The sequence below is a fragment of the Podarcis filfolensis genome (assembly GCF_964270895.1).
Source record: "Podarcis filfolensis genome assembly, chromosome: 3".
Classification (NCBI taxonomy): domain Eukaryota; kingdom Metazoa; phylum Chordata; class Lepidosauria; order Squamata; family Lacertidae; genus Podarcis; species Podarcis filfolensis.
The window spans coordinates 46,600,464-46,624,664 of NC_139606.1; the positions used below are offsets into that span (position 1 = coordinate 46,600,464).

Sequence of the window (24,201 nt, forward strand, 5' to 3'; positions counted from 1 at the left end):
ATCTTTTCTGATATTCAGGAGAAGAAAGTAGCACAAACAGAAAGTTGAGTGAGTCATAAAGGTCATTGTTTTGTGTAGAAAATGAATCATACAACATGATACAAATGCCTCTGGCACACATTCTGTTTACTTTGAACAATTTTTAATTACTCAGCTACAGCTAGATGAATGGCAAGCTCTAAAATCTTCCAGAGACTGTGGACATGGAGCCACTTGGAATTGTTAGTGAAACGCTGTGACCATGATGAAAGATACAAATTCCTGTTAAGTCTTCTGGTCGATGCACAATCAATTATCCGCTTTAAGGAGGAATCCCAAACCCTTTTCTACAATGGTTATAAGCAGCACTGCTGAGACCACTTATAAAAATGTTTGTCCTGGTTTATTAATCATTTCCTTTTATCCTACGGCATCAGCCAAGATGCTGTGTAAAGATCCCAGGTTCAGTCCCCAGTATCTCCAGGTAAAAGGTGGTGGTAATGGGAAAAACCTTTGCCTGACATCCGGGTGAACTTCTGCCCACAGGCAAAACTCAGCTAGAGCTTGACATACCAATAGTGTGATCTGATGTAAGGAAACTTCCTATGTTTATTTAACCCAGCCAGATGGGTGGGGTATAAATAAATTATTATTATTAATAATTATTATTCCAGTGAATGAAGTAGCCCATTGAGCTCAACACCACCTGGAACTGCCCGTTCTTTTCAGCACCTAGGACAACTCCACTGTGCGGCAAAAAGATTCTCTTGGGGACTTGAACAGGAAATCTACATGAAAATAAGAGCGCCTGGATTTGGAAACTTTTTTTAAAAAAAGTGCCACTTGTCTTTTCCACCCACCTGACACATTGCAATCTTTTGTGAAGTATTTTACTGCTATATTTGAAATTTGAAAGGTCAGAATTGCTTATATTAGATACTAGTCTTCAAAAGGCTCTAAAACCATGCCTCTGATTTTTCTAACAAAACACAAAAACTGAATTGTTATGAAAACATTTTTAATAGTCAGCATTTCAAGAATAGACATGATTGGTTAACATTAGCAGGCTCCTTCTGGACTGCTAGACAAAGTTCATTTCCCCCCTTTGTTTTCCTGTTATTTCCAAGGAAAATATATGTACATCACACACGCTTCACCTTTAGTTTAGAACTCTACATCTGAGGTGTCCCTATCCATACTGGCTTTGTGAAGAAGAAAAAGGAAAGGAAAGTCAAACCATTTCATTTCATTGACAACCAATATCAATTCTAAAAAGTAACAGATTTTAGAAATTCATAGCTTTTTCACCTGCAACAAGTGCATAATATTGGCTTAGTTGCCATATAGCAAAAATAAACTAATACATCTTTCTGTGAGGACAGTGTTTCATGAACTGTAGGTGGTAAATATATGAAAGAATATCAAACTCGGGCAGCTACTTATGCATAAATTCATTTTAAAAAATATATAAAAATACCGAACAGAAGGGGAGGAGAAGAAACACCACTGTTATTCTCTGTACAAACAAAATAGGTTACACAAAGTAGTAAATCCCCTCAAGGCATGTACAATGTCCCTCAATAATTTGCAGTGAAAACCCCCTTTAGCAACAGGTTTGTACAACCATGACAGTTTTGACAAGTAGTTTAGATAGCTATAAATATATATATTTAAAAATCACATTCAGTTTGATCTTCCTACTGCAATCTCCTCCCTTTTTTGTTTCCCCATTATTAAAAGGAGGAACTTCAAGCAAATATGTATTTGAAAAATAAACAAAGGGTAAAAGTCCTTACCAAAATTTATTAATGGCATGATTTACATCATTTTTATTTATTTTTTTGGAGAGGGGGGAATCTCTACTTCACTGTTACCTTCTGAAATGCATACAAAATGACTTCTGTAAACACGGGTGTAAACTTTAGAGAAGTGTAAATGTATGCATGTGTGCAGCTGATTACCAGTAGGAGTGAAAGCTTCTCAAGTGTAAGAGGATATAGAAATTCATCCCAAAATAACAAGGCACTGTTCTAAAACAGCATGTGAAAAGCAACAGAGCCAATGGTGCTATATCACAATATCACATTTTAAAATCACACATGCTCACGTTTTCCTTTAACACACAGTATCCTGTTAATAGCTTTCCTAGCATACAAAGATCTTTTTTAATATTTACCTATTCCAAGTGCAGCACAATTTAAAAATCCAGAGAACAAAGACCAGAGGAGCAGGTGAGAGGGGAGGGAGAGAGAGAGAGAATGAGGGAGAGACATTTTGTCTAGTCACCTCTTGCTTCCAACCTTTTTGTTGAAACAGGATTTTTTTTTTCTTCACTTCCAAGCCACTAAAAAAAGTCAGGCTGTCATATACTGCATCAGATACCAAATTCTGTTGCAAAGTAAATTCACAGTTGTACAGCATAAGCATAGCCATACCCTCTCCATCTAGTGCAGCAAGACATGCTGGCTGAAGACAGCATCTGCAATCCTAGGTGCATAACCTGGGAGCAAGACCCATTGCATGTTGTGAGACTTGCTTCCAAGTCAACACAACAGGCTCATGCTTCAAGAATGCTTGTTGTTTACAGAATCATCCTGTATACAAAGGAAAGCCTTATCATCATAAGAAAGCTATTTTCTGAATGCAAAAGTTTTAAGGAGAAATATTTCCTGCAAATGTCAAGGTCTAAACCTTTCAGCATTTTTTTTGTGCACTGTAGTCAATTAGTGAAGTTTGGTATGTGTTATTTGGTCAAATTTAAATCCATTCTACTTTTACTTTTCCAGTCACAGGAACAGAAGTACTAATTTACACCCGAGTATACCTTACACTGCCATTTAATGTAAGAACCACCCCACAATTTCAAAGGACGAGATGTCCAAACTGTCTCACGATGTATGAAGATATGCTGGCTGTGTTGAACTTTAACCTGCACCCATAAAGAAAGTAAGACAGAAAAGTGAGGCCAGTGTTTGTCTCTGTAGGTAATACAATGCACATGGTTGCATTACATAGGGAGGTGCAAGACCTGATCCCTCAGGCACTGTAAAGAGTATATATTCTGATACAACTAAAAAAATAAATAAATGCACTACTAGAAGGAAGATTGTTTTCCCGCATATAACTTGCTGCTAGAACTTCAAGAACATTTTGCTCTCCAGAAATACATGAAAAACAAATGTCCTACAAATTCCAATATCTCTCCCCTCTCTATTTTGGAGCTTTATATTTTATTGCATTTATAGCCCCCATTCAAATGTTAATCACATGAAGATGGCCAACCGATTACAGGACTCCCACAGTATATGGTTCACTGCACTACGCATGGATGTCCAAGCTAGGGAAGCCTGTGTTTTTAGTTCTGTGTGAATAGGTTTCCAGCTTCTATGGAAGCTTTTAGGCGCAGATGTCTACGTGTTGTAGAGCTTGCCCAGCTCAGATATCCAAGTTCAATTTATAGATATTAAGAAGCATGATCAGTAGCACATCCTTGCTGCCCCTTTTAAGGTGAGGATCCCTTTCAGTTACCACATAAAGGTGGGTTATGTTGCTTTCCTTTGGAAGACAGAACAATGGCACTGGTTATTGACAGCATTGACAAGTTCCTTTGTTAGAGAGTGATAACATTTAGTAATAGATTTAATGGGAGGCAATGAATTCTCCCTGCAGTAAAAATAAGTTAGGTAAAGTAGCATCAACAGCAAACACACCTCAGTCTATGAAATGTTCTTCCATAACACAACTTTAAAATATATATATACTTAATTTTCAGAGGAACAGCATTGCTTCTTCCTATTTGACCAAGTAGTGGTTTTCAGTTATGTCATTTGCTGCCACTGAAGAAATCAATTAGGTTAAAAAGAACCCCAACAAAAACATATCTAGCCCTCTTGTAAACTACAGTAGAACTGATGATAGATTTAATATATTGGCATCTTTAAGTTCATTTAACAGATTGCACGCAAGTATTCTCGAGTAATTCCTAACATAATTTTCCATACTTTTTTTTCATATTTTCTCAAATAGGACCTGGTGTTTGTAGGGCTAACATCAAGACAAGTAAAGCTGGTAACTGATGCAACCCTACAAAATGGCTTGACTAAAGAAAGAGGGAGAAGAATTAAATCTGGTTGATAATGCAAGTAAGATAACTTATTAATGCCTGTGGAAGTATGAAACCCCTGCTTACTCTCACTTTCTAAAGCTTTTTAAAAGAATTCCCTCCTCCAAAAACCTCTCATACAGAAGAAATCAGTGCATTAATAATAGCTCCAATATATTAACAGTTTTTATTTGTACCTTGTGGAGATCTAGTCCCTTTATGAATAAAAGTTAGTACTGTTTCCTTTTTGATCCAAAAGACCATACAATTAGTTCCACAGGCACAAAGGAGAGTTGTTCTAACATTTCTCAAGCAACTGCACCACTATCCCAGGTGACAAATCTCCCTTGAAACTAAGGGCAGTTTCAGAAACAGTTTGTGACATGGACTTAGAGGCTTGGCATTCCAAAGGAATAATGGTACTTTCCACTGGGTATATACATAAAGTAGCTCTTTGGATCCTGAAATTTGTATACAGTCATACCTCGGGTTACAGACGCTTCGGTTTGCACACCGCGCCGAACCTGGAAGTACTAGAACGGGTTACTTCTAGGTTTCAGCACTTGCGCATGCGCAGAAGCGCGAAATTGCTCTTCACGCACGTGCAGAAGCACCGAATCGCAGACACATAAGTCACGAACACTGCGGGTTGCGAACGTGCCTCCCGCACGGATCACGTTCGCAACCCAAGCGTCCACTGTACTTTAAAAAATGCAATATGGCATCAATTGTTTTTGGTCAGGGCTCAGCCTATGACACAGAACAGGTAAAATTCATAGAAATGTAAGATGCTTATATCCCATTGAAATCAATAGGACCCCAAACAAAATCCCATGTGCTTCAGCAACAAAAATTCATAGATTTTAATGTTATGGTTTCAATGAGACCTAAGCATGTTTAACTTCTGCTGGACCACAATGAATGTATTTATGTATAGCCTCAGTTAGAGCGACATGCACTGAGCTTCTGAGATTCACATAAACTCAGTGTTTGCAGACCTATCCTTCTGAAAACAATGTTTGTTAAAAGATTGTTTACTGAAACACTACAAAAGTTGGATAAAAAACTAAACCCTTGCAGGAAGAAACAAAACACACAAAAACAAAACACCCCTATACAGTTCTTTTTAAAGTGCACAAAGATAAGTAGAATCTATTTTGAATATCACTACAACTCTTGGAAATGTTAAATTAAATAGAGACCTTTTGGCTCTGCTATGGTCCCATCTGCACTATACATTTAAAGCAGTATCAAACCACTTTAAAGAGCCATAGCTTCCTTCAGTGAACCCTGGGGATTATAGTTGGTGAAGGGTGCAGTGAGTTGTTAGGAGATCCCTATTTCCCTCACAGAGATACAATTCCCAGAGTGGTTTAACAATCAATCCTTCTTCCCTGGGAGCTGTGGGAATTGTAACTCTGTGAAAGGAATAGGGATCTCTTAACAACTCTCAGCACCCCTAACAAACTACAGTTCCCATGATTATTTGGAGGAAGCCATGACTGTTTAAGGTGGTATGATACTGCTCTAAATACATAGTGGATATGCGGCCTATGTTGGCATAAAACAGTAACATCCTTTATTTTTTTAAAAAAGTAAGTATTCAGCCCAATGTACCATAAAATAGCAGCATTAAAAACATCTACAATTAAGTGGACCTGCAGTCATTGAGCATCAAACTTGAGAAATAATTCAAATAAGTCTTCCTCTCCACTGCAGAAAGCTGTAGGTAGTGGCCACAATCCACAGAAAGCTACACGTGTGCAAGGGGGGAAACTGCACATAGCAGGAGTTTTCTTTGAAGTTGTATCTGCTGAAGGAGGAACCTAAACTGCAGCAGTGGAAGCTGCTGTGGCAAACAGAAATCTCTGTCTGCATTATTCTTCCTTTGTGCACATGGAGCTTTTTGGGTTTGTAGCCAATATCTTTGTTTAGTCATATACTCCAGTATATGATCTCTCTCTTGAAATTGCACATGGTAGCTGGAATACGTACTAAAGTTACAAACATGGCAGCTAAAGAAGCCATTGTATTTCAATCCACCAAAATTTACGTACATCAGAAAAAGAACAAGTGTCCCTTTGCTGCAAGTTTCACACAACTGACCGGTGCTCCCCACACACATATACTGCGCTAGGCCGGATACGTCTTCTGGTGTGACCAGGTAGCTGTGGCAAAAACTTGAAGTACTTCGGCATCAAGTCTAAGCATGCATCGTGAAATTTCTTGATCCTCCAGTAGTAAATCAATGGGTTTAGGGCAGACTTGAGGTAGCAGAGCCAAAGGAGCCAAGCGCTTATCTCAAAGAAGTTGTGCTTCTGATCGAAGTGGCTGTTGAATGTGGCAATAAGGCTGTAGGTGGTGAAGGGCGCCAAGCAGATTATGAAGACAATGAACAAAATCAATATGGTGGTGAAGGCACGAGTTTTAAAGCTCATATCAATGTTCATCTGAAAGGGTCTCTGAAGGCTCATGAGACCAAGTTTGCTAGCTTGGCTGAGGCATATGCTATCTGGGTGGCTGTGGATGCGAACTGCGTTGTGCCGTACAGTGTTGAGGATGCCCATAAAAGAATACAACATTACCAAGAACGGGATGAAAAATGAAATCAGTACCACCAGTATCACATAGGCACGGTAGCCAGGGCTTGTTGTGTAGCCAAACACACACTGAGGTGCTCTGGAAGGTAGCAGGTTGGGATTTCCCAAAGAAAGTGGGAAAGCAACTACGAAGGCTGCAGCCCATGAGACAGCAATGAGGAACTTTGCCCGGTATGGATTCAGCTTATCCTGCCTCTGAACTATTATAAGGAACCTGTCAATGCTAATGATAAGCAGAATGGCCACCCCTTCGATGACAAATAGCCAGAAAAACATGGCCGAGACTCTGCAGAAGATATTCCCAAAAACCCACCGGGTTGTGATGACAGTTATCAGAGCAAAAGGCATGTTCAGCACAGCAAGCAACATGTCTGCAAAAGCCAGGCTAGCTAGGAGAATGTTAATAGCCGATCGCATTGCAGTCTTCTGATAGACCATTAGGCAGACAACAAGGTTGCCAAGGAAAGAAACGAGGAGTATAAATATCATGGCAGCAGAAAGAATTACCTGGAGCGGCAGGCTTAAGCTCTTGGAGCCCGATTGCAATGGGTGGGCAGTTGTAGTGTTGGTTGTCAGAGTAGTTACCTCAGTGATAACCATGGCACCCAAGTGATATTTCAGTGGCTGCGTTGTGCCACTACGAACCAAGAAGGAGGGGGTGGTGATATTTGCGTACATATTTTCATAGACAATAAAAGTTGCATTGAATGTCCCAGAATGAGCAGACGTCAGCATTGCAGAAAAAAACATCACTTCCCACAGAGCAGAATGCAAGGGAGAGATAAAGAGGCTTCAAGGCATTTTAGCATATAAGGGTGGTGTCATGATCCATGGCCATGCCCCAAATCGTAGTTAGAGATCCAGCAGGGGGAAAGTAAAGCTTCACCCTTCATGGCAGTGCTTTGGTCTGAAAAATCAAGCAGGAATTAGAAGGTTAGACGCGAGTATAATGTTGTTGCTTTTGCTTAGTGTTAACGCATACTGAAGACAAAGTTGGGGGTGGGGAAGCATCTACTACAGAAATCAAGGGAGGATGCAGTGCTGCATATGGCTATGATCAGAAGAGCTGCACAAGTAAAGCCTAAAGTACCAAAAAAAAAAGTACATAGTAGCCTCTCTTTCCTATTGCATTGTCCTGTGAGATTCTGTTTCTGAGAACCTTGCAAAGGCACATTCAGACATAATTTAGGAGCAAGAACCCCTTTGCAGCACAACTTTCTTCAGACAAGTTTCTGCTGCGAGTAGAGACCTTTAGGAAGTCTGTGTGAGTATTAATTCATTTTAGTCTATTCTATTGTGATTTTAACTTTGTAAGTTTTAAACTACAGTTGTAAATTTTTAGTGATCATTTTATTATCCTTCTTGTAAACTGCTTTGAGGGTTTTTTCCAATAATCAAGTGGTATATAAATGTTATAAATAAATTAAGTAAGTAAGTAAGTAAGTCAACAAAATTTTGGCAAGTCAATTTAAGTCCAATAGTCATCTCTTTCTCTAGTAACAGGCTATACTCTTTGCAGATGTTCACTGGAGTACTAGAGAAGAGTAACAAATGTGTTCATGCTTCCATTAAGAAGACTTTTGTGTGGGTTTTGTTTTGTTTTTGACAGATTCTCTATGTGCAGATATACTGACAGAAGGACAACAAATGTACACCCCACTGTAGGGAATCCACTTGATTGTCACCCCTGCTCCTCCCTAGATAGGCAGGTAGTGTTGTAGAGTAGAAACAAGGTGGGCTCTTGTGTATTGTGGGGAAAACCGATACTACTGTCAGATATACTTTCCTTTAGTTGTCATGTAAATGTTAGTAGTAGTCTAATGGGAACATACAAACCACATGAAGGGTAGCTAATTTAATGGTCTACAGCAGGACTGGGGACTTGGCTTGATGTCACAGTGATGTCAACCCCCATGGGTCTTTAGATGCCCCTTTCAAAAGTGCTTCCTTGCCCAGAACTTTGCAGGCACCACCAACAGTGCCTGCATACCCGCTTTACAGCTAGATTGAAGTAAAACCCATTTCCAAAGCAGCAGTTACAAACGACTATGAGCTGCAATTAACCACTTTCACATATACACACCTTTCTTTCCCATTTCACCCAGCTTTGATATCGATGCTGATGGAGTATGTCCTAATGCTAATAATTAACTGGGGCATAAACATGAGGACAATGGCAAGACGTTTCAAAACTTTAGTGAGATTTAGCAAACCATTTTAGGTATATTTCAACCAAGACTATCCTTTTCTTTCTCCACTCCCACCCCCCGAAAAAGAGCTTAAATATGCAATCTACAATAGCAAGAGAAATGAAATTTGGGCTATTTTTAGTTGCAATGAGTTGCATAAAAAATCTCTGGCAACAAATTCCCATAAAGGCCTATGACTCAAATAATACAGCAAGAAGCAAGGGAAGACTAACAGCAGTAGCCCACGGGGGAGTGATGTAAAAGGTAGCATGACAGGAACAAATAATTCAGGTGAAGAATAAAAGATAACAGAAAACAGGGGAAGCCGTTTCTGCTTATGTGCTTCAGTTCTTTGTAACATATATTGGGCAAGTCAGTAAAAATAACCAGCAGGTTAAGTGAAGAAACTAGAGACTTGGCATATATTGCTGAGATTATTTTCAAGGATGTCCCAGTTCAGGGTAGTGTTTGATTTTTGAAGCATAGGTGGTCTGTAAGCTCAACTGAACTAAAGTTCATGTGAATTAATGTAATAGCACCAGGAGAGGGAGAAGGTCTAGAAATTCACCTCACTCCTGGAGAATGAAGAATCAGTTAGGCCAGGGGTTTCCAAACTGTGTTCCATATACAGCATCTAGTACAGTTCATTACAATTGCTACAAGAGGCAGAAAAATTATTAAGTGGTCCTCCAAGACACTCAGCAAATTCCAAGTGGTCCATGGTTTGGGAACCAATGACTTTCTTAAGCCATCTTTGTGTGCCTGCTTGAGATCTGCTGTGGTGATGTCTCATAGAGCAGTGGAAATGTTTGTGCGCACATGTTTGTAAGTGCAGCAGTACGGAAGAGCGACTTTTTGTGACAACTACCGCTTTTGCGGTAAAAGCCACAATGTGCAAGCATAGCCTTAAAAATGTAGGACCTATTTCAGCAGTGGTACAATGTCCCATAACACATGAATCTGCAGTAAAAATAAAAGTAAAATCTTTACCAAAATCTTCAGTAAAGATGAAGTTGAGTTACAGCACAATCCTAACCATGTTTACTCAGAAGTAGGTCCTACTGTATTCTGTGGGACTTACTCCCAGGTAAGCAGGGCCAGGATTGCAGTCTAAGTGGCAGTCCAAAGACCACCAAGTTGCAAGTATCTAATGCATTCCCACACATTTCCCCCTATATAATGGCTGAACTTCATTATTAGATTCAGATAAAATGAAGGAAGTGATAGTAACTTGTTTCAACCTGTCATCTAAAAACTATTTGTATGTTCTTTTATACTTCATGAACAAGATACTGTTTACCTGGGATAAAAATGTTTATCTGGTGCTGGTTTTTAAAAATTGAGTCGATGGATTGTAAGAGCAGTCAGTTGCACCCTATACCAAGCCTTTCACTGCTATTATTTATGTAACCATAAAAACAAAATTAAATTGGGTACTTAGGAAGGCTCTTATTCCCTTCAAAGGGAAATAATAGCTCAAAGGGGTCATGAAGCCATCTTAGAAGTTTTCTCCCCCAGTTCTGTGACCTAAGTAAATGACATTATTACGTACATCCAATTTATGAAGGAAGAGATTATAAAAGAACAATAAAATTTTAATGGGGGGGGGGGAAACTGCATTCTCAAGGAGATAATCACCATTTGATTTTCTCTTTCAAAAACTTATCAGCCTAGGCAGCTCTTTCATTTGTTTCAGCATTAATTCAATAATTGACAGACTAATGCTTGTGGCTCAAATGAAGTCAAAGATTGTTGGACAGATGACATCCTGTAATTACTAATAAAGATTTATCATTGCTGTTCTGCTGAACAAAGGTAAGTAAATATCAGCAATAAATTGCAATAGTATCTCACAGACTAGTCCAATATGCCAGTTGTATGAAACATGACTGCTAGCAAGCATTCAGCACTGCCAGAACTTAGAAGAGCTTCCCCTACAGCCAACATCTTCAGTAATTCCCGAAGAAGTTGCTTCAATCTATTCTAGTAAGAGCTGTTACCATAAAAAGTCCATCCCCACTGGCTGTTCTTCCAACCCAGATGCTTATGGACAATATCATGAAGGAAGATACTGATCACTATGCTGGTGAAAAGACCCTAGCATGTGAAAGGGGCTTATGCACTGCTCTAAAGCATTGCCTGCAATCATAGAGGCTAAAAGTTAATAAAACATCAAGACAGCATGTCATATAGTTTCTGTACTAGATTCAAACAATTATTCCTATCAGTAGTACTGGAAATACAGTGGTACCTCGGGTTAAGAACTTAATTCGTTCTGGAGGTCTGTTCTTAATCTGAGGTACCACTCTAGTTAATGGGGCCTCCCGCTGCCACCACGCCGCTGCCACACAATTTTTGTTCTCATCTTGAAGCAAAGTTCTTAACACGAAGTACTATTTCTGGGTTAGCAGAGTCTGTAACCTGAAGCGTCTGTAACCCAAGGTACCACTGTATATAATTCACTACTTGTCTCTAAACATCACAGTTTAACATACAATGTACATCTTCACAAGGCGTTAAGAATCAGAAGTTAAATGGGCCTTACTGTCAGGTAAGCTATTAAAGGACTGCAGTCTTAGTTGATTCTCAAACTTTATAGGCAGAGCAAATCAAAGCAAGCCCGGCCCCAACAGTCAACCAAATCAGGCATTAGCCAAAAGCCCGGACCTGAATGCTGGTTGGACAGCACTGATGTCTATATCCTATCCATGGTGGCAACAATTATATGTAGCTACACTGTCTTGGCCTATAGATCTGTGAAATTTACAGTCCAGGTCCTAGTGGGACTATAAATATATAAAATGTATAGATTTTACAGATCTATAGTATGGAACAGTGCAGTTTGGTGAGCATTCTCAAAACTGCTGGATTCATACTGGCAATTCAGCATCAGCAAATCATCAGCATAATGCGGCTATGATCCACAGCCCATTTACTCCAGAGCAGCCCCTCTAGATTCAAATGGGCTTTATGCCCGCACTCAGCCCAGCATCCAACAATAACTCTGTCTGGAAACACAGAAATTCCACTGACACACTGCAGCCTGCATGAGAGTAGGCAAAGTAGATAACCATTTATTATTAAGAATGCAATCAGAAAAGGCATAATAGGACACCCAAAATGGTTTTCACTTCACATTGAGATCAAGGCCTCATAACTTTTGTTTGCATTACATGAACTACTGTACTTTTTTACTGCCAACATTCTCCCACCAAATTGAGGAAACAAAAAAAATGGGCTACACACAATAGAGCTAAATCCTATGCTCACCTATCAACTCCTCAGAAATCCATGCCAAATAGGTTCACAGGAAACACCTGCTTGACATGAATAAAAATGCAATCCTCAGAACATATGCTTGGTAGTAAATTCCACAGAATAATGATTTTCAGTCTATGAAAATTCCAGATAAGCAAAAATGGGGGGGGGGGGAATGGTAGCAGTGTCAATACTAAGCAATGTGGGGAGGGGAAGACCTAAGCCCCCAAACCCAACAAAGAAAAAAACAGCTTTGGTGCAGTTGAAAATACAGGGAGCGTGATTCACCTAGCCAACCCCATTAGCAAGAACTTCCACCTTACATGACAGGGCTTTCCCCGCTCTCCTCCCCCCATGCGCTCTGCAATAGGCTCAGCTGGGGGGGGCAGAAATACCCCAGAACAGAGTGCAGAGGGAAGCAGCAACCCTCACGCAGATGGAATGACTGGAAGAGCGTGGGGCTGAATTCCACCTCGTGTTAATACCAAAAGCATTTCCGAAATGATTTTAAAATAAATAAATAAATAAAGTTAGCTCTTGAGCAGAATAGAAGTTAACATAAAAAAATCAAACTGTAACAAAAAGCCAGGCTCCCTTCCTGGTGTGCAACTTCCCTGCTTGAAGGCCTTCTTCAACTATATTCCCCAAAGAGGCACTGAGTCGTTTTGCTTTGCCCCTGTACATACAAGGAATCAGTTGAGAAGGAAGGAACACCTTTTGAATAGCAAAGGTAGACATGTTGGCTTACAGGAAAGATTCCCATAAGCCACATTGGCCCAAACTCAAACCCTTGCACACTGTTTGGGGGGGGGGGTTGCCTGATAACCAACCCAAAGTGACACAAAATAATGTGCAAGTTTTTGAGCTCCAGAACATTTCATCAAGCTTGGTGGTAAACCAAGCAAGGGAGAAAAATGTCAGTTGACATTGAACTCACGTAATCTGCATTTAGTCAGTCTACAGATGGAATTTGGGAGAAAGTAGTAGAAATGCATATTAGGCTCTCTTAGGTGCTAAACAGGTTTCAGATTGCATCTAAGACTGCTGGGAGCAAAAAAATGTGCAATGGTTGATCCCTCATTTTTTAAAAATGTCTAATTTAGCTTGTTACCCATCATCTGGCAAGACACAAAGTTTCCTTGAGCAAGTCACCATCTTCCAACGTTGCTAAACAGATCCAAACGTCACTTGTATTTTCAAGATGAATTAAATTCTGTTAACATTCTGACTATCACTGCTCTTCAACTCAACACTTAAGTCCTGAGAAACATGTAACTGGGACCCGTATCACTGCTTAAGTTAAGCAGGTGATGGACCACATATGTACCTAGACGAGGCCAACCACTGGAGTGCCCTTTAAACTGCTGTAGACTTCTCACTTTTTTTGATACAGGGAAAGCATGTAGAGTTCTTTGTATACATTAATGAGCAATAAAAATTAACATGGTATTTTCAAAAAGTCAGGAAATTAATATTTCATACTTCTGTTTTATCTATCTGCATGAACCTAAAATACCAGTTCCAAACAGCATGATGTTCTGTGGACAGTCTGCTGCCACTTCATTTCCAAGTCTGTTTCCTTAGCAACACTTTAATCCATCTGGCTACAGGCTTCTAAATTTTACAACCATGTTCCTATCTACACCAGAAATAGACTACAAAGGAATTTATACTACCACTCATGCAAAGTCACTAACGTAATTAATCACGCTAATAAAACAAATAGTGTGGCTAGCTGTAAATAATTGGGGAGAGAGCCTGGATTATTATATATAAAATGCTTATTATGATCAGCCCACAACTGAAACATTAAATAGCTACCAGTTTAGGTTTGCTCAAAGTATTTTGAACACCCGTCTCTGCCAGACACGCACACTAGGCACCAGACACAGTAAACAGCAAAAGATTTTGAGGTTTCTGCCTTCAGTTTGATGTAGAATGAAGGTTACAATAATGTAATTTAACAAAGCAAAACTTTTGAAGCTCCTTCCCACTTGTTTCAATGGGCTACGATTGGACAAGCTGCTCGGCAAATGAGGAATAAGTGCATTACACAGAACAAATGCTCTCCAGATCATACTTGGGATAAAATGGACTAATTAGGCTTACACAAGGGTCTGTTTTCTTTGAACAGACATGTCATAACCAGCTTTTGAAACTCCCTCAGTTTCAAAAGCAGTTGGCCATGTAGTACAGAGGCCGCCACGTAAAGTAAAAGTAGTCTCAAATCTCTTGGTCTCAGAGTCTTAGTTTCACTGTTATTTCAGATTTGGATCTGTACAGCTCTCCCACACACCTTCCCACTTTCCATGTGTGTTTATCTGCTTTCAGCTCCTTTGTCCCTCTCCACCATTTCTCATTTATGCCATCTGTAGCTGTGCTTGGCACAGTCAAGACTGATACTGCTATCAGCCACACACACAAAATGCCCAACCCGCCCATTATACCCATCTCTGAATCCACTTGCTTTTGCAGGCTCTTCTCCTTTTCTATGCTATCTTCTGTCACTTTTCTTGCCCTGGCCCAGAGACAGGGAACATGTGGTCCTTGGCTTTCATGCAGACTTGGGTGGGAAGAGCACCCAGAGGGAAGGATGGGAAAACCAGGAGGACAAGCGAGCAAAATCAGATGGAGGGGTGCAGGGAGGCGGAGAGTCAACACAAGTGATCAGTTCAGATTTCTGGCAACAATAATCTGTTCCCAATGAAACTAAGAGGGAAAGTAAAAAGGGGTTGGCAGAGAGGGTTAAAGAATCCTTCCCTTTGGTGGCATGCAACCCCTGAATAATAATTTCCCCCTAGCAAATCCAGCCCTTGACAGGAAAGAGCTCCCTGGCTCTCCCTAGAACACCTTCACTTTTTAATTACATCTATTGTCTACTTCCTTTAAGTACCAAATGTACTTCCTTTTCACCTGCTTCATTCCAGACCAGACTAGGTATTGAAATCCATCACTCCTATGATCATTTGTGGTGATTATCATGGTATTAATAGATCTTACGCTTTCCACCTCCACTACCTTCTAAATTCTGTGATAATCTGGCACAGTAGATTTTCCCTATGGTATCCCATTTTTATTGTATTCATGTGGGTAGAGCTTTGACTGACATCATATGTCCTGGCTGGTGTAGGTGTCAGAAGGTCTGACTATCAAGCTTTTATTTTTCAATGGTTGTGATTGAAAATACAATGCAAATAAATCCCTCACCTGCACTTTACAGCATTCCAAGCGCTAGACTTTGCCTTTACATTTCAGTGTGGATTTCTTTCTCCTTTTCTTTTAGTGACATTTCTGTCACTGGAAAATTGTCATTCCACATCCAGTACTAGTTACGGTTGCACAAGCCGTAGAAGCAGAATGTGGATATGGACACTGAAACACATTTTCAAACACTCATGCTGAAAGCAATTTAGTTGGTAGCAGGACGCAAATACGTTTGCATCTGAGTGTCCTTACTTAATCTGCATTGGTCATTGCAGCCTGTTCCCAATTCTTATCTTAAGACAAGAAAAACCAGTGTAAGTACACATTCAGCATTTTAGATGATATCCAACATTTTTGCTTCTACTCACAGAAGCACCCTGTTTGTGAACCTAACCCTCATTCAGTGGAAGAAAGCTACCTCCATTCAGGAAGGGGAAATCCTAGATGTCACCTAACACTTAGAAATCACACCATAATTCTGCATACAGTGGTACCTCAGGTTACACATGCTTCAGGTTACATACGCTTCAGGTTACAGACTCCGCTAACCCAGAAATATTACCTCGGGTTAAGAACTTTGCTTCAGGATGAGAACAGAAATCGTGCTCCGGCGGCGCGGCAGCAGTGGGAGGCCCCATTAGCTAAACTGGTGCTTCAGGTTAAGAACAGTTTCAGGTTAAGTACGGACCTCCGGAACGAATTAAGTACTTAACCCGGGGTACCACTGTAATCTTAATGCAACTTTAAATAAAATATAGAAAGCTCTGTACAATATATATATGGAGGCAGGAAGGAGAACAATAAACTGGGAGATGGTACTTAAAAAAATATGGAAGCAAATTTAGAAAACTATTTGGCAATGTAAGGAGTCGTCATTGGCTAGGACTATTCAGAGCCTCTGGGCAGGGGGGAAGAAAGTCCTACACCATCACCACAGATTCAGGGTGGTGTGGGAGCTTGCTCTATAGCACATACTGTGAGTCAGCTGCAGAAAATTATAACTAAACATGCCAGTCAGTGTTCCAAACTAACAGCAGTGATTGGAAAATCCATACTGGCTCTTGTTTAGGACATCTGTAAGTGAGCCCACACCATCTTTCATTATGAGATAAGTGTGTGTTTGTGTGATCTGATCATCATCCTATGGATGCAGGTGCATAGTCTCAGCTTCAGATGGTTTAAGCAAGCATGAGAGAAGGTACAACTCACCTGTGCTCCTTTCTAACACTTCTTTTGACTGCCTGAAGCTACTCAGAGTGCATTTTGGGGCAGTAAATCTTATAGCATAAAACATGTTAGCAAAGCTAACCAGAATATTCTGCATACGGATGCTAAAATAGGATTTGGGTAGAGCTGGTGATAAGCCTTTGTTCCACAAAAAGCTGGAGCTAACCTACTCTTGATTGCTATTGTGCCATTTTTGTAACACACACAAAACCTAAAATTGGCTAAAGATAATTTCATGGAAGAGTAGCTTAGAACTTATTTGTTCTTGCAGAAGTATTTTAAACTATTCAGCTACATTAGGGATTTAGTACCATTTAGGATAATTTACAATTTATTTCAATTATAAGTTACTGAGACACTCTCTAGACAAAAAAGCTCATTGCATAGTAAAACTGCTCCTATACTGTACCATTGGAGGCTGCAGATGGTGGCTGTATGATTAGACCCTCATCAAAAACATAAAAATAAATGTCCTATGCACACTAGAATGGTTATTTTACTAAAGTTATTATCATGGAATCATAGAATTGTAGAGCTGGGAGTGACCACAAGGGTCATCTAGTCTAACCTCCTGCAATGCAAGAATCTCAACTTAAGCATCAATTGCAGATGATCATCCAACCTCTGCTTCGAAACCTCCAAGGAAGGAGAGTCCACCACCTTCTGAAGGTGTCAAACAAGCTCTTAGAATCATAAAGTCATTCCTGATGTTTTGTCAGAATCTCCTTCCTTGTAACTTGAAGCCATTGGTTCAGGTCCTTACCCTCCAGTGCAGGAGAAAACAAGCTTGCTCTAAGAGGCAAAAATGAAGGATCTGGAATCTAGTTCCACACATAGCACTTTTGTGGCTGAATTACTAAGCTCCATACTAAAAGCACTAGTAATATTGTATCTTCACAGCATGGTATCCATTTCAAAAGCCAGAAGGAATCAATGAAGTTTTTTCCTACTGAGTCAGTATTAGATTTCCTACTCCTTCAGAAGCAACTCTCATCCCTCCTGCCCCACCAGAAAAAAAAATACTCCTGCAGCTGTATAGTTCTCAAACCCAGCATAGGAACAAAGTCTATTCCTTCTTTCCAGGTTCAGCCATCCCATACTTGAACCGATGCATCAAAAAACCACACAGATTCTTAGGCAGCACAAACTTCTGGAACACAACTGGAGCAGAGATGAATTAAGCATTAAACCAAAAAGGTTGCATTAATAAGGTCTTAGAGGTGAATCAATGATTCACATAAGCATATGGTACAGTCCTCTGCTGTACTATGTAACATCAGAATCCAAGTGCTATAAATAACCTATTTTTAAAAAATAAAAAGCGCCCACACTTCCAAATCTAAAATGTCAAGGAGAAGGCATTTTAATTTGTTGGCCCACAAATTTATGACTGAAGTCCTATACAGTGGTACCTTGGGTTACAGACGCTTCAGGTTACAGACGCTTCAGGTTACAGACTCCGCTAACCCAGAAATAGTACCTCGGGTTAAGAACTTTGCTTCAGGATGAGAACAGAAATCGTGCTCCAGTGGCACAGCGGCAGCGGGAGGCCCCATTAGCTAAAATGGTACCTCAGGTTAAGAACAGTTTCAGGTTAAGAACAAACCTGCAAAACGAATTAAGTTCTTAACCTGAGTTACCACTGTATTCTGCTATGTGTAAACCCTGCTGATTCCAGTATAATCTAATATACATATAATGAGATTCAGACTTGCAGCCCAAGTGTGCTTTGTCTTTAAGACTTCTGGATGGTTGATTACTCTGCATTTCACAAATCAAGTTGCCAGCTATACAGTCCATAACAGGAAGTCTGGAAAGGTTATAAACTTTATTAACTTAAAAGACCTGAGGGCCTCTTAAGCCATTAAGAGTTTCACTTTAATGCCATAGACTAAAAGACAACTAGCCTGTTTAAAAAAACATTTATCCATTGATGAATGCTAAAGTTTGGCTACTGTGCAAAATAAGCAGGTTAATGGACACAAGTTTGAATACTCATGGTACTCAACACTTGAATCTCTGAATATGCACTTGTTAACAGCCAAAGTACTGGCAAAGAGTGCAATCGTCCAGGAAGTTCTCCTGCACAAGCTAAATAAACTCAAAAGAAATGAGTGTTGCGCAAGGGTTTCCTTTTTGAGGATGAAAGTGAATGTTTGGCCCATACACAGAAGCTACTAAGACAAGCAGCGGGGATGTTTCCAAGATAAAAGGTTGTGGGTGAAAATTTGGTAGTTTTGAAAAAATCTGCATATTACTGTCCAACCAGAAAACTGCTGAGTTGAATACTCAGCATATTGCTTTTAGATGTTAGTGCCTAAGGCTGTTGGACTCCAACTCCAACAATGCCAGCCCACTTGGCAAAAAGTCAGGGTGATGCAAGTTAGAGTCCAAGAATGCCAGGAGGTCACAGGTTCCCATTTCTGGTTTAAATATTGCCTGAAATGTTTTTGTGCATCTCCTGTGTGTGTAAGCTTCCTCTTTTTTGGTATTGGGAACCCAAGAGTTTATTATTATTTTATTGCAGCGACACAGCCCCAAAGTGGGGGCAACATTATGACTACATACAGCTATACAAGGTGACGGATCCTATAATTTTCAGGAGAAAATAGTGATAAAAAGCAAATAGCTTGTTAAACACTAGCAAGGAGCATACTTTGAGACTCGGAGCCAGACTTATTGTAGGAATGTTTGCACTTCTTTACTGAAGTATAAACTCTCATGGAAAAGAGATCCCTAGAAAATTACAGAACTAAATTATTATAGATCTATATCTCTTTCGTGTTCTGCGCTGACTCCCACCCAAACCACTGACCAGCACAGATGTGCTTAAGTTTAATTTTGTGACAGTGCCATAAGTCCCCAGGCCATTCTTTGAATGCTAACTCTGCACAGACTACAGATTGATGTGGAGAATGGCTGATTTCTGAAAAGCCACTGATTTGGTCATACCCACACATCACAACATTGATATAGTGCAGCTCATTTGAACCCCAACTGCATTCTTTTGATCAGCAGAGAGGCTAAAGGGGAGCATTAACAAAGACAAGACTTAAGCAACAATAGTTCTTCCACTTCTCTGAACAGGACAATGAACGATGGAAAACCTGGGATATTTATATCCATGTTATATACAGTAATGACAAATCATTTACTGCAGTAAAGGTATATGGATTGAAATCTTAGCCACAGTTTTTAGTTTAAGATTGCTAGTTCATGGGATCTTTACCTAAGGCTACTCTAATAGCACAGGAACACAGACTGGGATCATGCTAGCTAGCCCTGTCCTTCCACCAGTTAAAATTAACCGTTTTAATACTACATCATCAAGTCAGAAACAACTCACTGAACAACCTACAATGAAGTCATGGCAACTGAGATAAGCATTCAGGTGAACTAGATCTTCATATCCCAATCCTAAACACCTCACATGGGAGTAAGGTCCCACTTAAGATTTTGAACTCTTGCTCGCATTGCTAAAATAACCATGATTATATAAAAGTATCAAAAATGCTACTGAATGATTTAAAGAAGTAAAATTTCCAAATGTTCTACTGGCACTTATACATAGGATGAAATGCTGTCATACACTTTAGTAACTTGCCCAACTCTCCAGTGGTGGAGGAACCGCCCGGTGACGCACGTGAGACGTCTGTACGGGCTGCCGTGCATGCGCACTCCATACAGAATGCCACACGTGTGCAGTCCGTATGGGATGCTGCACATGCACACTCCATATGGACTCCCGCTTGCACAGTGAGAGCAGCCCATACAGACACCGCACAAGCAGCGCCCATACTGACTGCGCGCACCCTCGGCATCTCTACAGCTGGGGGGAAGCAGGGGCCATCTTGTCACACACACCCCCAGAGTGGCACCCGGGGCAACCCACCCCCTCTGCCCCACACTTAGTACGCCCCTGCATCTCTCAAAGCAATAAGCATTATTTGGAATATGTGCAACAGGGAAAGTTACATACTGTAGGCACACTGGATGGCTTTTCAAATTAACATTGGAAATATCTATCTCACTTATTAAAGAGAGATCCAGACACAGCCTATCCAATCTATGGGGGGAAAGGCTGTAATTCTGTAGTTACTTGTTTGGAAGTAATCCCATCCAGAGAACACTTCAAAAGTGGTTTTAATGCAGTAATCTACACTATATCAGTGCCTTATTCTCTCTTTACTACACAGTTTGTCATGAACTCTGCAGCCTGGAAACTTAATAAAACGTAATATATAAAAAGAGTTAAAGAGAATAAGTTTTCCACATTCCTCTTGGGAATGCACACTGCAGTCTTCATGACAAAGCAGGAGTGAGCTGTTCTGACATGCCTGTACCACTTGCAACCCACAAGGCCTAATGCAGCCTAGCAACCACATAGGCATCCTACCACGTGCTTGATAAAACCCACCAAGTTTTGTTGCCTCCCTGAGGTCACATGGCTGGTAAGCTGCACCTGATGTGGTGAGTTAGAAACTCTGGAGGGATGCTTTAAATTAAAATACAGTTCTGCAAAAAGTAATATTGTTGCTTTCACAAATTGCCTTTTATTTATCTCCATGAAGTATCTCAGTACAAAGAATGCGAGTAAACTCTTTTCCTAAAAGTTATTACCCATACCAAAATATTACAGCAGAAAAAGTATACTATACAGAAGCATATGCTCACTAGTTTGCCTAATCAAAGAGCCTACCTGTTATACGTAACCTTAGTCATTGCAGAATTTACAGCATTAGCAAGCTGCAGTAGAATTTCAACTCTCTAAGGATGAATTCAGGCAGCAACACGCTCTAAGAAATAACTAACTTACAGGTGGTGATATGCAAGTAGTGTACACTTGAACTGTATTCATTCTGGCATCACAAACCACGCTGCCACCAGAAAAAAGCTTTGCAATAAGGAAATATAGAACAATTCAAATGTTCTGATATTACATACAGTAGCATGCATACCGGCTAGAGTAACACTGCAAGACATACTTGCAGGAAACATACATCCCATGCGTCTAAATAGGGCTCCCAAATTACCATTCACAGGGTTAGTTTGAAGCACATCAAATTGCATGTCCTGTTGAATTCAGCTGAAGTACCCTGGTTCTGAAGTTACCAGCAAATCAACCATTTACATTTTAGCTGTGAATTTACTTTCCCTTACAAGATGGCAGGGAGCCTTCACCACCTACCTGAATTACACCACCTCCTAAAATATATATATTTCACCCTATAAGCAGTTGCCAACCACCACCCCCCTCACATTTACCGACAAATGACTACAAAAACAGTCCCCTTTCAATAATCAGAATGCATGGCTATAAAGTCAACCCAGATTTACCTGTCAGAAACTGAAAGGGAGAAAAACAAGATAAACTTAACACATACTAAGGAAATAAATTAGTGCTTTACATTACATGTCCATACATGCATAAGCTCAGTGAGACTTACTCCCAGGTTACACACTTACACTGGAGTAAGTCCCACTGAACACTGTCCAGTGAAAAAAACTGCTCCTTATTTATTGTAGCTGCCCAGAGAACTTCATGTTATGGAGCAACATACTGATGTTTTGTGTGTGTGTGTGTGTGTATTTTATTTATATATATAAAATATAAAACTGTTCTGTTATAGCTCTTTTTAACAGCTTTTAAAAATGTGGTTAAGGGACCTCATCTATTCAGAAGTGAAGGACTTCCTCTCCTTTTAACCAGGATTCAATATTTCACCACTTCAGGAAAGCCAGCATAACTATGTGAAGTTTGAAAGCCCTTATTAACCCACCACATAAGAGTAAGTTTGTACATACAGTAATATCATTTCGCTTCTAAATACCATCCCTTGGTTCTGTAGTCAGAATACCAACATGGAGGACACACGGGGGCGGGGGGAATGTGGTTTAAATCTGAATCATGCAATTCCCTACCACTCTGGTTCTAATAACTCTGATTGTAGCAACAGAGGATAGTGAAAGTGTATTAAGGAATAACTAATGTGCCCGAATGACTTAAACACACCAATTCTTTAATCACTGCCAAGGATGCTGCAGTTGCCCTTGGTGTTTTAGACAAAGTTTAATTTGAGACAGGGAGGGTTTAGCAGGAATTAATTAATTAAAGGCCAAAGCCGAAGTCTGAAGCGTCAGTCCTCAATACATCTAGGACTTACTGCAGACCTCTGATTTTATAAATTAAGGCAATGGAATCCATCTGGTCCTAATTTGGGTTCCTGGTTTTCAAAAAGTACTCTGGCACCTTGCAAAACAACACACATCCATCCATATAGCACCACCATACATACACACACACACACACACATATATATATATATATATATATATATATATATATATATACCATCCCTTGGTTCTGTAGTCAGAATACATAGGAGCCAACTCCTAAGGGCTGAGAGGTCTTCACCCCCCCAATAAAATATTAGAGGGGGCCACCCCAAGTTGAAGGACATTGCCATTCAAACGGGTCTTGTGATTGATTATGCAGGGCAGGGCTTACCTCCCCCCCCCCAATATTTTGTTCAAGTTGGCACCCTGTCTGTGTCTGTGTGGATGTATATGTATAAATATATGTGCGCGCACACTGGTAAATCCAACGCTCCCTTCATTTCACACTCACCATCACCAACGTGCATCCCCATCTCTGCTCCCCCCCCCGCCCCAAGAATGCATTGAAAGAGCTGCGGGGAGAGATCTACCCTTTAAGGTGGTGAAGGAGTATCTAGATCACATCCAACCTCCCCTCCCCTACCCCCTAGCAGCATGTGCTCTAAGATATGAAGTCGGGAGCGAGGAGGGGGAGGAGGACAGGATCCCAAGTCCAGCATCTCCGAATCGCGGCGAGGTTTCGCTCGAGCCCCGCTCCATCTAGCCACACGCGGCTCCATCTGCTCCTGCCCATCCAACCTCCTCCTCTTCCCCCTGAGATTTAACCTCACCTCAAAACAACAATAACAAGCCCCGGTCCTGGGCAGGCGGACGCGCGAGTCGAGGGCTGCTGCCTCCGGGAACTTTCCTGGCGGACAAGAGACCCGGGAAGCCGAGGCTTCGGCGGCGGCGGCGGCGGCTGCAGCACTTCGCCTCTGCCCCAAAGTGGAGAGAAGAACAAAAGCTTCCAAGCCGGGGGGAGGAGGAGACGGCCAAGGCAGCAAGTGAGGAGCATCGCCTGCGAGCTGGAGCGGGGTCTCTCTCTCTCTCTCTCTCTGGCTGGGTTTACCCCTCAGCCCAGCCCGCCTTTCCCCCCCACTCCCATCCACCCACGCAGCCGCCGACCCCTCCTCAGCGCAGCCGCCCCATTCGCTCCGCGAGCCTATCCGGGCGAGACAGCTGCTCGCGGAAGGCAGAAGGAACCTGCCCGCTCCCCCTCCCGCCCCAGCCTCGCTCCTGGGCGAGATGAACGAGTCGCCGGCGTCGCCAGCTCCCGGGGCGGAGCCAAGGGGCCCGGGTGGGCGGAGGCTGGCGGGGCGCCCGAGCGTCGCGCGCAAGCGAGCCGGCGCGCTCTCTACCTCTCTCTCCGTCTTCCCTGGACGGCGCGAGGCTCCTTCCGAGGCGCGCGGGCCTCTTCTTGCCGCAGCTGTAAACGCTGCCTTTGGCGCAGAAGAGCGGCCGGCTCGGTGTCGTGAGAAGCGGAGCC

The 24,201-nt window shown here is 41.2% G+C and overlaps 1 protein-coding gene across 2 annotated transcripts; it reads right to left on the reverse strand.

The window, feature by feature from the left end:
• Window positions 1-983: 983 nt before the first annotated feature.
• On the reverse strand, window positions 984-23,962 carry GPR63 (G protein-coupled receptor 63). 2 transcript variants are annotated; one of them, XM_083608409.1, is made up of 2 exons: window positions 23,507-23,962; window positions 984-7,588 (listed from the first exon to the last, which is right to left on the reverse strand). In XM_083608409.1, the coding sequence occupies exon 2, from the start codon at window positions 7,429-7,431 to the stop codon at window positions 6,175-6,177; it is 1,257 nt and encodes a 418-aa protein (XP_083464535.1). In that variant the 5' UTR covers window positions 7,432-7,588; window positions 23,507-23,962; the 3' UTR covers window positions 984-6,174. The 2 variants fall into 2 exon arrangements, with proteins under 2 accessions (XP_083464535.1, XP_083464536.1); XM_083608410.1 differs by lacking the exon at window positions 23,507-23,962 and adding an exon at window positions 12,141-12,192.
• Between the last annotated feature and the right edge of the window lie 239 nt (window positions 23,963-24,201).